At 42.8% G+C, this 13,272-nt stretch overlaps 1 protein-coding gene across 1 annotated transcript in view; it reads right to left on the reverse strand.

Annotated features, from left to right (window-relative positions):
• LOC144597985 (zinc finger protein GLIS1-like) overlaps nucleotides 1–12,173 on the reverse strand; it is a 148,160-nt gene extending 135,987 nt beyond the window's left edge. Inside the window, exons 1-3 of the mRNA XM_078407850.1 lie at nucleotides 12,071–12,173; nucleotides 10,700–10,877; nucleotides 8,182–9,271 (exon numbers count right to left, since the gene is read on the reverse strand). Coding sequence (XP_078263976.1) covers nucleotides 8,182–9,271; nucleotides 10,700–10,877; nucleotides 12,071–12,173 — 1,371 coding nt within the window. The remainder of the gene's footprint in view (nucleotides 1–8,181; nucleotides 9,272–10,699; nucleotides 10,878–12,070) is intronic.
• Between the last annotated feature and the right edge of the window lie 1,099 nt (nucleotides 12,174–13,272).

The raw sequence follows: 13,272 nt of genomic DNA on the forward strand, positions 1-13,272 counted from the left end.
CTTCTTCAGTCTGAAGAAGGGTCTCGACCCGAAACGTCACCCATTCCTTCTCTCCCGAGATGCTGCCCAACCTGCTGAGTTACTCCAGCATTTTGTGAATATATAAAACCAAGTATTACTTAAGGATTTGCAGATCATAACTGTTGCCAGCGGATTTTGTGTGATCTGAATTGAACATGGTTTAGTTTAGGTTAACTAAACTAAACTAAATCATGTTCAATTCGGATCACAAAAAGTCCGCTGGCAATAGTTACGATCTGGCAATCTTTAAAAATGGCTAACATAAAATATCTTTGGTTTAAACCAGCATCTGCAGTTCGTTCCGACAGCTAAAATAACCAAGTTGCCTTTGCAGCTTGTGCTGAATTCCCAGCAACATCCACCTCTCATCAAAGAAACAAACCCCACCTGCAACTCAACAGTGAAATTCACTGGAATTTCTAAACAAAAAGCAAAGACACAATTGAAAAGATTTGGAAACAAAGGGATTATCCCATTGTTACCTACCCAAATGAACTAGGGAGACACAAAATGCTGGAGTAACTTAGCTGGTCAGGCAGCATCTCGGGAGAGAAGGATTGGGTGACGTTTCAATCTGAAGAAGGGTCTCGACCCGAAATGTCACCCATTCCTTCTCTCCAGAGATGCTGCCTGACCCGTTGAGTTACTCCAGCATTTTGTGCCTACCTTCAATTTAAACCAGCATCTGCAAAAAAAAAATCCTACCCAAATTAACTCTTTGGGTTTTCAGATGACAACACTCTGATTTTGAAACAACTTAGCCAGAGATCTTGAGGATTACGGATAGGTGGATGGGTGATTGGAGGGTGGGAGAGAAAAATGCAGATCAGTGTTGGATAGTAGAAAAGTGTGAATGCATGTAGATTTACAACATCTTATTGGATCAAGAAACATCTATGCAGTATTTTCCTTTAGTGATATAAAATAGAGTCCGCTCCTTGGCAGATTGCAATATGCAAGTTTCCAGCGTAAGCATGAAAAGTTACTGTCCAATTTTCCACTGGTGTCCATTTCAAACTGCAGGTTGAATTTTATCTCCCAGGGGTTCCTTTACCATATATGCTCTCAAAGCATCTCCTCCTCTTCTTCCAAGGTCACCCAGAATAAAATAAAATCATAGGACTTTGGTCCAATTTTCTTCCTCTTTTATACGCCCTAACCATTTCATGATGTGGTACAGGATCCACATACACTGATGAGCCAAAACATTGTCATCTTGGGCACTCTGACCGGTCTGAGGCTACGCAGCCCCATACGCAGCAGGGTGCGATGCACTGTGCATTGTGACACATTCCTCCCGTGACCACCATTAACATTTTCTGTGACTTGTGCCACAATAGACCTTCTGTCGGTTCGGACCTGACGGGATAGCCTTCGTTGCCCTCGCGCATCGATGAGCCTTGGGCACCCAACACCCTGTCGCCGGTTTGTGGTTTGTCCCTCCTCGGACCACTATCGGTAGGTACGCACCACTGCTGACCGGGAGCACCCCACAAGCCTTGCCGTTTCAGAGATGCTCTGACCCAGTCGTCTGGCCATAACAATTTGGCCCTTGTCAAAGTCACTCAGGTCTTTACTCCTGCCCATTTCTCCTGCATCCAACACATCAACTTCAAGAACTGACTGTTTACTTGCTGCCTAATATATCCCACCCCTTGACGGGTGCCATTGTAACAAGATAATCAATGTTATTCACTTCACCTGTCAGTAGTCATAATGTTTTGGCTCATCGGTGTATGTCACACAGTTAAAATACCCTGGCATGGAATTTGCTTTAACATATTTAATGGTGTTAAAACAGGGATGTGGATCACTCTAATCTAGTTTGTAAAGGTCATGCAGACATTTTAATTTTCAGCTGAGAGTTTCACAGAACAGTATTGTTAGGTTTCTTTGTGCATCTCTACACTGTATCAATTTATATGTCCATCAGAGTACTTTCTGTTAAAAAGCAGTTATTTCACCTCTTAATAGAAGGCAAAGCAGCTGTGTTTGGCAGCCAGATCTCAGAGGACATACCATTAAGCAAACATACTATTACAAATATTGGGAATTGTTGCTTATTAATGAATGGATGCAGAAATGTTGGAGACTTTGAACACACACAAGTCACAGGGAGAACGTGCAGACCCGTACAAACCGCACCCATAGACAGGATTGAACCCAGGTCTCTGGCCCTGTCAGGCAGCCAATCTACAGCTACGCCACCCTGCCATCCTGTTTTACACTTTATTCTCCACTGATTTACACGAAGGCGGTTCACTTTGTTACGCAGGACTTACATAGTAATTGGTAGAGCCATTGGGAGTGTTGCTAGACAGAGAGATCTGGGATGACAGGTGCATGGATCACTGAAAGTGGTGAGACAGTGTACTGAAAAATGCCTTTGGCACACTTTGCCTACATTGGGTATTGAGTTCAAAGGTTGGGCCATCATGATGCAGCTGAACAAGTCTTTGATGAGATCACACCTGGAGGACTGTACACAGCTCTGGTCGTCAGATCTAGGAAGGATGTTATCAAGTGTGTAGGGGTGTAGGAAAGAACTGCAGATGCTGGTTTAAATCGAAGGTAGACACAAAATGTTGGAGTAACTCAGCGGGGCAGGCAGCATCTCTGGAGAGAAGGAATGGGTGACATTTCAGGTCGAGACCCTTCTTCAGACTGATGTCAGGGGAGTCTCGACCTGAAACGTCACCCATTCCTTCTCTCCAGAGATGCTGCCCGTCCCGCTGAGTTACTCCAGCATTTTATGTCTACCCAAGGATGTTATCAAGTTGGAAAGCTTGAGTTATAGGGAGAGGTTGGATCGGCTGGGACTTATTTCTTTGGCGCAGAAGAGGTTGAAGGATGGTCTTATTGAGGTGTACAAGATCATGGAGGGTATGCATAATGTAAACACTCAATGCCTCTACCCCAGGGTGGAGGAGTCTAAAACTAGTGTGCCTAGGCTTACAGTGAGGGAGGAGATATTTAAGAAGGATCTTAGGGGCAACTTTATCATCCAGAGGGTTGTGCGTATCTGGAATGAGCTGCCTGAGGAAGCTATTGATGCTGACACAAGTACATCTTTTAAAAGACATTCGAACAGATATACGGATAGGAACTGTTTAGATGGCTAGGGAGCAAATTAAGGCAAAAGAGACCAGCCCACTATGGGCCAAAGGGCCTGTTTCTGTGCTGTATAGCTCTATGGCTATGACTCTATGATTCTATCAGTCAATTAGAAATAAATTGATTGGTCTCTTATGTGAAATTCGTAGATAAATAGATGTAATATTATGTACTGTGTTTCTTCTCCAATATAGCATGTTTTCCACATGCATTTCCGAGCTGGTAATTCTCCCAAGGCCCACCAGAGCACTTGAACACAATCTAAAATACAGAGGTGTGCTGCAGCATTACAGGTACCATCTTCCAGATGAGACATTAAAATGGGGTACCATCTTACCTCTCAGGTGGTCTTTACATTTTTCTACCACACCTTCCAAACAGTAAGAAAGTTCTGGAAGTATCCTGCCAAACATTGCAAATGTTTATCCACCCCACTGTGGTTTGCAGGAACTTGCCTTGTGCAAATTAACTGCTTGGTGGACCTACGTTATTACGTGACTTTAGCTCAAAAGTAATTTATTGCTCTAAAATATCTTGCCATTTCCTGAAATTCATTCCTAATTCATGTCTTTGCATGTTTTTCTTTATTCAAGTTAAAAAAGGTCTGAAATGTTGTGACATCATAACTCTGCCCTGACGTTTAATTGAAGGTAGACACAAAATGTCGGAGTAACTCAGCGGGCCAGGCAGCATCTCTGGAGAGAAGGAATGGGTGACGTTTTGGGTCGAGACCCTTCTTCAGACTGATGTCAGGGGAGGGGGCGGGACAAAGATAGGATGTAGTGGGAGACAGGAAGACTAGTGGGAGAAATGGGAAGGGGAGGGGAAAGAGAGGGACAGAGGAACTATCTGAAGTTAGAGAAGTCAATGTTCATACCGCTGGGGTGTAAACTGCCCAAGCACAATATGAGGTGCTGTTCCTCCATTTTGCGCTGGGCCTCACTATGACCATGGAGGAGGCCCAGGACAGAAAGGTCAGATTGGGAATGGGAGGGGGAGTTGAAGTGCTGAGCCACCGGGAGATCAGGTTGGTTAAGGCGGACTGAAGTCATTCAGTCCCGATGATGGGGTAATAGGACAAGGCTAAATAGCTCCTTTTCCACAGACTTAGTGAAACTCCGAAATCTAATCATAATTTTTCAAACTATTTAAACTCGTTATTCAAGAAATGGAGGGAATGTATCTTGAAGGTGGGTGGAATATTACTGATACAAATGACGAATCCGTTCTGCAGGTTTACAGGAGATTGCTTAAGCTTAATTTCAAACCCTTTCTGCCTCAGCCTGTTGTTTAGCAATGCCCCATATATATAACTTATATAAGGAACAAACTTTGAGAATGCTTGAGTCACAGTTATTCTTATGCTTAATGTAAAATCGAGGATTTGGTACAGTTCCTCTCCATGCATAGATAATTCAAGTAACAGATTAACTCAGAAAATTTCTTAGCAGGTAAGTATAAAGGGGCAAGAGTCACAGGTTCAATTGTTAGTCTAATTGTTCGCGAATAAGCTTATCTCGACCAAGGCAATTTAGAGTCATCATTACCAGACTGGGCTGATCTCTGAGCAAGGAAGGTTCTCATTAATGATAATATCCAGTATTTCTTAGTGGACAGTATAATGCTGCAGGCAAAGTTTGAAAAGAGTACCAGGTTAAAGTACATTGCTTGCCGACATTGGCAGTCTCGACATGCATTTAAAGAATGGACATTTTGGCAAGGTCGTAGTAGCCGCCAAGGTCTGTAGAACAGTATCCTAGCAACTGGACTAATGCCTTGAGGAGAGCAAAATAAAGTGGGAAATTAGAATTGCAAACTGCATGATATAAAACAGTGAACAGATCCACTGGCATGACTTGTGTTTGTTACCTGTTCAGCACAACTTGAATATTAATGTCTGAATATTAGCCTGGAATCCAAACTATTTGCTCACAGGTAACTTATGAGATATTGAAGTTAAAAATTCCAATGTGCTTTTAGAAACATATGTAATCCCTTTATTATTCACTCTGTAACTATTTCCAAAAAACGAATCGAGAGTTAAATCCTCCCCAAGTTCAAATAGAATTTTCTCATCAAAACAGCTGCTTCACATTTAGCCAACATCTGATATTGGGAACAGGCTCATGGCCAAAGGAACAATCGGCTCCTTAGAAACTATTAGTTTCTTTATGGATTATCTTTTTCTCCCAGCTTCTGAAAACAGCAAAGTAAGAAATTAGGCTGATTTTCAGTCAGACAACATTAAATTTGCTGCTTCTAATTGGCTCGAGGCACTGAAAATGTTTGAAGGGAAACCACATAATTTATCCTATTTCATGTAATATCCTGTCATGTTTTATAGTTAACCCGAATGTTATTGTAATTTTATTTAATTCTTGTTTCATGTACAATATCATTAAATCAAACTTCCAAGACAAACATTGATTTAAGCTAACTCTGACTTGAAAACCTTTGAGGTAATTATTGTGGACCTGGATTTTTTTTTAACCAACAAATTAAACGGATGGAATTTCATCAGTGAACTAATCATTCCCTTTGTTTTGATTTGTTGTAAAGAGGCAATATATTTCATAATTCTCCTAAAGGCTCTTAAATCTTTATTAAATTTATCTGGGGAGACGTCTACCTGACACAGCTATTACACACCCAGAATATAAATTCTTGCAAACGGAAGACATGACGTTGCTTTATAAATCATTATAATGTTATTTCCCTGAAATTTCACTTTCTCCTACTAAAGCTATATTTTGATTGAGCTTTAGTGACTCCCGGTAGACTATATTGACAGGACATCAGAGACCAGCTGATTTCTACCTATATGACATGGACATACACATATACATATGCATGCACATGCATGTCCCACAGATGATGGCAAGCAGTACTGAATTGAAAACAAAAGCAGGAAAACTGTAACCCTGCCGAGCTTTACCACCCCATTTCAAGATACCCCATCTGAGATCCACTAACACATTACATCTGAGAATCTTCTAGTACAGTGTCTTAACTCAGCCTGAAAATAGACACAAAAAGCTGGAGTAACTCAGCGGGACAGGCAGCATCTCTGGACAGAAGGAATGGGTGATCAGTCTGAAGAAGGGTCTCAACCTAAAATGTCATTCATTCCTTCTCTCCAGAGATGCTGCCTGTCCCGCTGAGTTACTCCAGCATTTAGGCAGTTCCTTCCTACACGTTTTTCACTCAACCTATACACTTACTTGGTGGGTTGTTATGGAAACAGCTAGTAGTGGTAGACTGGGTCAAACCTATAACAAGTGTGATCAAACATATTGCGACATATCAAATGGCACTCATTAAAAAAGGGCGGCACGGTGGCGTAGCAGTAGAGTTACTGCCTTGCTGCGAATGCAGCGCCGGAGACCCGGGTTCAATCCCGACTACGGGTGCTGTCTGTACAGAGTTTGTACGTTCTCCCCGTGACCTGCGTGGGGTTTCTCCGAGATCTTCTGTTTCCTCCCACACTCCAAAGACGTACAGGTTTGTAGGTTAATTGGCTTGGTAAATGTAAAACTTGTCCCTAGTGGGGGTAGGAGAGTGTTAATATGCGGGGATCGCTGGTCGGCGCGGACCCGGTGGGCCGAAAGGCCTGTCTCCGCGCTGTATCTCTAAACTAAACTAAACTAAAGAGAATGACAAGGAACTGATCAGACCTTTGACCAATATACTAATTACAGCCAAATCTGCATTATTTGGGACCAATACATTCACTTTGTCCAGCATCTGAAAAGTAATTGCGATAATAAGGATATGAAATATTGATCCATGAAGCAGCAATGTATTCATCCAAAGTCATTCTGCTCAGAAATAACGACAACATATGAGCACACTTGTGTTTCAAAGTCAAGAACTTACTGTCAATAAAATGAATATTTGAAACACCACCAAAGAAAACACAAAAAAACCAACAATGTTACCATGAGGTTTACCTATGTTGAATATGTCTTCAAATCAATAAACATTTTTATACAGCCACTCATGCCTCTCTCGTGGGCTTTGTCAAAAATGCAACAATATCTCTGGGCTTTAGGATATTATGGGATTTGAGACGAGATGCTCAAGGCCTTAATGCTTCCCTTGGCTCCTGCTCAGGAAAAATAAATACTGCTCCAGCATCTCATCCGTTTGTTTTTTGCTCCAGATCCCAGCGACTGCTGTTGCTCATGTCTCCATTTCAGTCAGCACAAATTGATTGGTGAACAATGTGGATCAGCGACCATCACTTCCTTGGTGCTGCAAGACCTTCAAATTCAGTTACATGACAATGGGAGGACCCTCCTTTCCTTTAACTTGTGTTCAGAGGAACTCAAGTGGGTCAGGCAGCATCGGTGGAGGGAAATGTAAGTCAATGTCTTGGGTTGAGACCCTTCATCTGGACAATCTCACCCTGCAAAATTGTCGGTCTATTTCCCTTCCACAGATGCGGCCTGACTCGTTGAGTTTCCCCTGCAGTTTGTTTCATGCATATAGAAGTGCTCATGACCTTCAGAGCAGAAACAAAACACACACGTAAGCTAGCATTCTCCAAAAATGTGAGGCATGCCTTTTGATTCATAACCCAAATGTCATCAAAAACTCAAGCACAACTATTAGTGCCATTCATCCTCCTATATGTATTATCAAAGCGTTCCCCCAAAACATAATTTCTTTGAAGGGCCAAAATCTATTTCTAAACTGCTGCACTTTCACAGTTCAAGTTCATGGGACATTATAAGATCTATTTCCACTGACAGCCGCCAATGGAAGGAGAATCGCCTATTACAAAAATAATAAATGTTTAAGAAAGAGCTGCAGATGCTGGTTTAAATCAAAGGTAGACACAAAGTGCTGGAGTAACTCAGCGGGACAGACAACATCTCTGGAGAGAAGGAATGGTCGAGTCCCAAAATGTCATCCATTCCTTCTCTCCACTGATGCTGTCTGTCCCGCTGAGTTACTCCAGCACGTTGTGTCTACAAAAATAATTAACTTGTATACCGATGCGTTTTCTTGGATTCATGGCAACAATAATGTAAATAGACTTACCATGCATTTATTCGGCTTTTCTCCTGAATGAACCCTCATGTGTATCAGGAGCTTGTAGCGGGCATTAAAGGGCCTGTATCGCCTGACACACCCAGCCCAAAAACAAGTAAAGTCCTCTCCTTTACGCTGGTCAATGTGCATTTTCTCGATGTGCCTCACCAGCTCCTCCTGCTGGTCATAGGCAGCACTGCAATCGATCCATCGACAGACCTGCTTCCCAAAGTTCTTGGCCAGCTCACCTGCATTTTCAAGTTGAATCTGTCCATTGGGTAGTTGTCTGTGTAACTGAGGTATGGTCCCATGGGCTTGACCAAAGTGCTGCTGGCAATGGTATGGGGGAGGAGAAACATGGTGGTGCTGAAATAGTTTTGTATCATGTGAATAGTCGTCAATGGACTCATGCTTAAAAAAGTTAATTTTATTGCCACCCTCTGTCACTCCATGCTGAACGATCATGTTGCCCGTCACCAGACTTAGGTCCATGTTTTCCTGCACTTGCTGCAAAGGAACATGGTCGCCCTCAGTATCCTCTTGTCCAGCACTGCGTGTTGGGCAGGAGGACAGGGATGGATGAGGGGAAGCCAAGTTGCACAGGCTGCTGAATACAGAGCAGGACTGCGCACTGCAGTTCTTTCGGCTTCCCGCCTGACCACTTCCTCCACACTGAGGGAGCAAAGTGTTGGGATTGCTCCTCATCCCGTTGACACAGGCGATAAGTGCTGTCGGAGAGGTGCGAATGATGGCCGTGATGTCCAGCCCATCGGTCGAAAGAGGCGAAATGGAGACGGATCGTTTCTTCCCATTGCCCAGTTGAAGTTTGCTCACTTGACGAGGGCTGGCGCTCGACATAAACCCCAGCGAGGAGCTGCCGTCATTGCTGAAGAAATATGACGAATACGAACCAGAGATGCCACAGTTCAATGGCTCAACGTCTGATGGCAGACTGCTGGCACCCCCGATCTCGGAATGACTGGAAACCCCTTCACTCTCAGAAAGGAGCTGTGGCCATTCCTGTTTGATGTGCAGATTTGGGAGGTTTTCATCCAAGCGTAGGGTGCTGGGAGACATTGAAATTTGAGGAGCAAGCAATCTGGAAAACAGCCATAAACGTTGAGACTTCAGGCTAAAACAACTGAATACAAACATTGTTTTATCAATGTTCATTGATAGATTTCTTAAATGTAGGTACATCCCAAAAACAAAACAATTTATGATTCACATTATGTCATCTATGAAATGTATTCAGCACTGGGTCCCTTGTCTAACAAAGAAACATAATGTATCAGTTATCTCTATCAACCATTTCTATGTCCAAGTTGTCATAACAATAAAAGAATGCTCCAGAATCTATTTACGAATTGGCTACTGTTACCCTGTTTGATTTTAATATTCTTCTGAACAAAAGTAGCCTTCTGAAGTTCATTTGCTAACAACTATGGTTCATAGCAAATGCAAAATTTTCCCCAATTTTCATTGAGAGATAAGCCTGACAAAGCAAGAAAACCAAAATGCAATTCACAGTTCAAAAGAAAAAAAACTGTAGGTGCTGTTAATCTGAAATTTAAAAAACTCTTTACTATGAAAATCTATACTGAGTTACTGGAACCTTTTGGGTGCTGGTGAAGCAGTCAATTACAAGTCTCAGTGTCTCTGGGCTTAATAGTAAAAACTGGACAGGCTTGTGTGTCTGGGACTGCTTCCAGTTATGTTGTGGGAAAAATAATCTGTCTGCACATAAGGACAGACCCTGATATTCGACCACTGGTGATCAAACGGACTAAGAGCACTTGTTGTCCAGCCTCACACATGAAGGTTCCTTGAGTCTGGCACAAGGAAGATTGCATGGTACTTGCGCAATGTCAATTACACACCACGTGGACAATGCTAGGAGTAATTGCAATGGAACAGGAGAGCAATTGGGCACGATATCTTCTTGTGGAAAACTTTGCTATCCTTCGATAAAAGAATGTGAAGAAAAATTGAACTTCATGGAGTTAATCTATGGATCCTCAATGTGTGTGGTTGATTGGATACAAGACCGAGGGACCCTTTGTTTTTCTAGGAGCAGGCGTTGACCATTCTGCTCTCACATCTATCTGCCTATCTGTCCGTTCACGGCTGAGTTTAAAATATATATATATTAATTGAAGGGGTGTGGGCTTCTCGACAGAGCTAGTGTTTAATTGCCTATCCCTAATTGACCTTGAGAATTAGGTAGCGAGCTACCATTTTGAAACTGCTGCAGTCCTTGATGTCTGGGTACATCCACAATGCTGTTATTAGATCTCTTATTCTTAGGAGCAGATAAAAAGGAAGTGGAAAATGTGGCAAGTGTGAGGAACAATAGGTTAGCCTGCTTTCTTGACGAGGACACACTTTTAATTACCAGCATATTGCAAATACAGGGAAGATCTCAAAGTGGGGAAATAGCTATAAATTAATGGATCAGGTTTGGAATCTTTCACGAGCATGCACATTTTTAACATATACAACATATATTATGGCAGGAGAAAATAACCTGTCAGAATGGGGCAGAGTCAGCTGGCGACTGCCATGGGACAGAAAGGTGCTGATGTGATTTCCTGAATGATTTACTGGCTCCAAGCTGGCTGTTGTTATTGCCTCATTCCTCATGACATGGTTCATTTCATCCCTCTTGCTGGGTGCAGTATAGTATGGGCTGTAACCACCATTTGCTGCAACAGAATGAAAACCTCGTGTGAGTTTGCTTTCTCCACACAAATCCAAATGTAAACAACGCTGCAGTTCCTAACCTGCATACCCTCGGACCTTTGAAAGAATAATGCAGGATGTTACTTGCCCGTTCTGCAAAGTAATTTGGGGAAATCTCTCTGCAGGTTCTCCCCAGGTTACCGCAGTGTTCTGTTCCTGAGAACTGTTCATCACACAAACGGCTCGCAAGTCAGAAATGTGACTGCCCAGCAACACATTTAAATAAAAACATAGGCCAACCAAGGACAATGTGTAGTTAAATTCAATGCAACCATTCAGATAGAGTCACAGAGTCATAGAAACATGCCCTTCAGCACAACTCGTCCATGCCAACCAGGTTTTACAGCTGAGCTAGATCCATTTATCTGCATTTGGACATATCCCTCTGATTTTTTCCTACCCATAAACTTGAAGAAATCTTTTTTTAAATATCACCATTTTCGTGCCTCTACAGCTTCTGATGGCTGTGAATGGGAGGGCCCTGTCGAGTTTTGTTCCATAAATGCAGCACCCTCTGCATGAATTGACCCTCAGCTGCCTTTTAAATCTTTCCCCACTCACCTGAAACCTACGCCGTCTTGTTCTGAACTCCTCCACCCAGGGAAAAGGCTGTGACAGTCACCTTATCTCTGCCTCTCATTATTTTGTGTGGCTCTAAGTTCACCCCTCAGCCTCCTGCGTTCCAGGGAAAAAAGTCCTCGACTGTCCAACATCTCCGATTAACTCAAGCCGAGTTCTGGCATTGTCCTGGTGATTTTTTTTCTGAACCCTTTCCAACATAATGGCATCCTTAATATTGCAGGCCGACCAGAAGACTCCAAATGTTGTCTCACCAACTTCTTGTGCATCTGTAGCATGGAGTCCCTACATGGTATTCTGTACTCTTACTGATGAATGCAAGCATGCCACATGCTTACTTCACCAATTATCCACCCATGTGGCCGCTTTCAATGAACTGCGTACCTGTGCCCCGAGGTCTCTCTGTTCTACAATACTCTACAGGGCCCTACCATTCACGATGTATGTCCTGCTCTGGTTGGACTTACCAAAATGCATCATCTCACACTTCAATTATATCTGCCATTCCTTGACTACTCCCTTAATGGATCCAGACATTTTTGTAAACTTAGATAACATTTCCAAGCCATCCACTTACCATGAATTTTGTTGTTAAACACAAATTTACTGACCACAGTAACTACACTGTCAGATGTTGGATTAAACCAAGTTCCCACATGGTAGATCATGCCTGCCGCCATGCAGCAGTTGACAAATCCTATCCCGCCAATCTCCCAAAAGCTCACTCTAATGTGTGGACTCTGAACAAGTCAGGTGTTTATAACCAGGGGAGGATCTGTACATTCGTTTCAATTCTGTCATTTTGACTCACAAATTAAAAAATACCAATTAACAAATAACTCAATTGGCTAAAACACAGTTTTAATCTACACTGATGAGCCAAAACATTATGTCATCACGGGCACCCTGACCAGTCTGCCGCTATGCAGCCCCATACGCAGCAGGGTGCGATGCACTGTATATTGTGACACATTCCTCTCGTGACCACCATTAAAATTATCCGTGACTTGTGCCACAGTAGACCTTCTGTCGGTTCGGACCAGACGGGATACACTTTATTGCCCTCGCGCATCGATGAGCCTTGGGCGCCCAACACCCTGTCGCTAGTTTGTGGTTTGTCCCTCCTCGGACCACTGTCGGTAGGTTCTCACCATTGCTGACCGGGAGCACCCCACAAGCCTTCTCCAGCATCCAACACATCAACTTCAAGAACTGACTGTTCACTTGCTGCCTAATATATCCCACCCCTTGACAGGTGCCATTGTAACAAGATAATCAATGTTATTCACTTCACCTGTCAGTGGTCATAATGTTTTGGCTCATCGGTGTGCACAGATCTAAGCATTCGGATTTTATCTCCTGCCTGTTGTTAGAACAACAGCAAGTCAGAGTCCTGCTTGGAATTGGTAACCTGTGTTGGAGCAAGAAGGCTGAGCACAGACACACACAAAACTGCTTTTGGAAATAGTAGAGTCAAGAGTGTTTAAATATCAGATGAACCAGGACCATTACAACACATTCTCACTTGCTGCAGCTTTACATGCATATTAACGCAACAACACAACAAATGAATGTACAAAACAATAATACAATAAATTATCAGCTATTACTAGGTAACCAGACTGTAACAGTGCACACCGAAGTACATAGTGCAATCTTTACAAAGTCCTCAGTCGTTTGTCACAGAGGGAGAGATGTGATTAGGATTATGCCGAGTTCAAGAGCCTGATGGTTGATGGGAAGAAGCTGTTCTTGAACCTGGAGGTAACATTTCTTAGG

This window comes from Rhinoraja longicauda, chromosome 11, assembly GCF_053455715.1.
Source record: "Rhinoraja longicauda isolate Sanriku21f chromosome 11, sRhiLon1.1, whole genome shotgun sequence".
Taxonomy (NCBI): domain Eukaryota; kingdom Metazoa; phylum Chordata; class Chondrichthyes; order Rajiformes; family Arhynchobatidae; genus Rhinoraja; species Rhinoraja longicauda.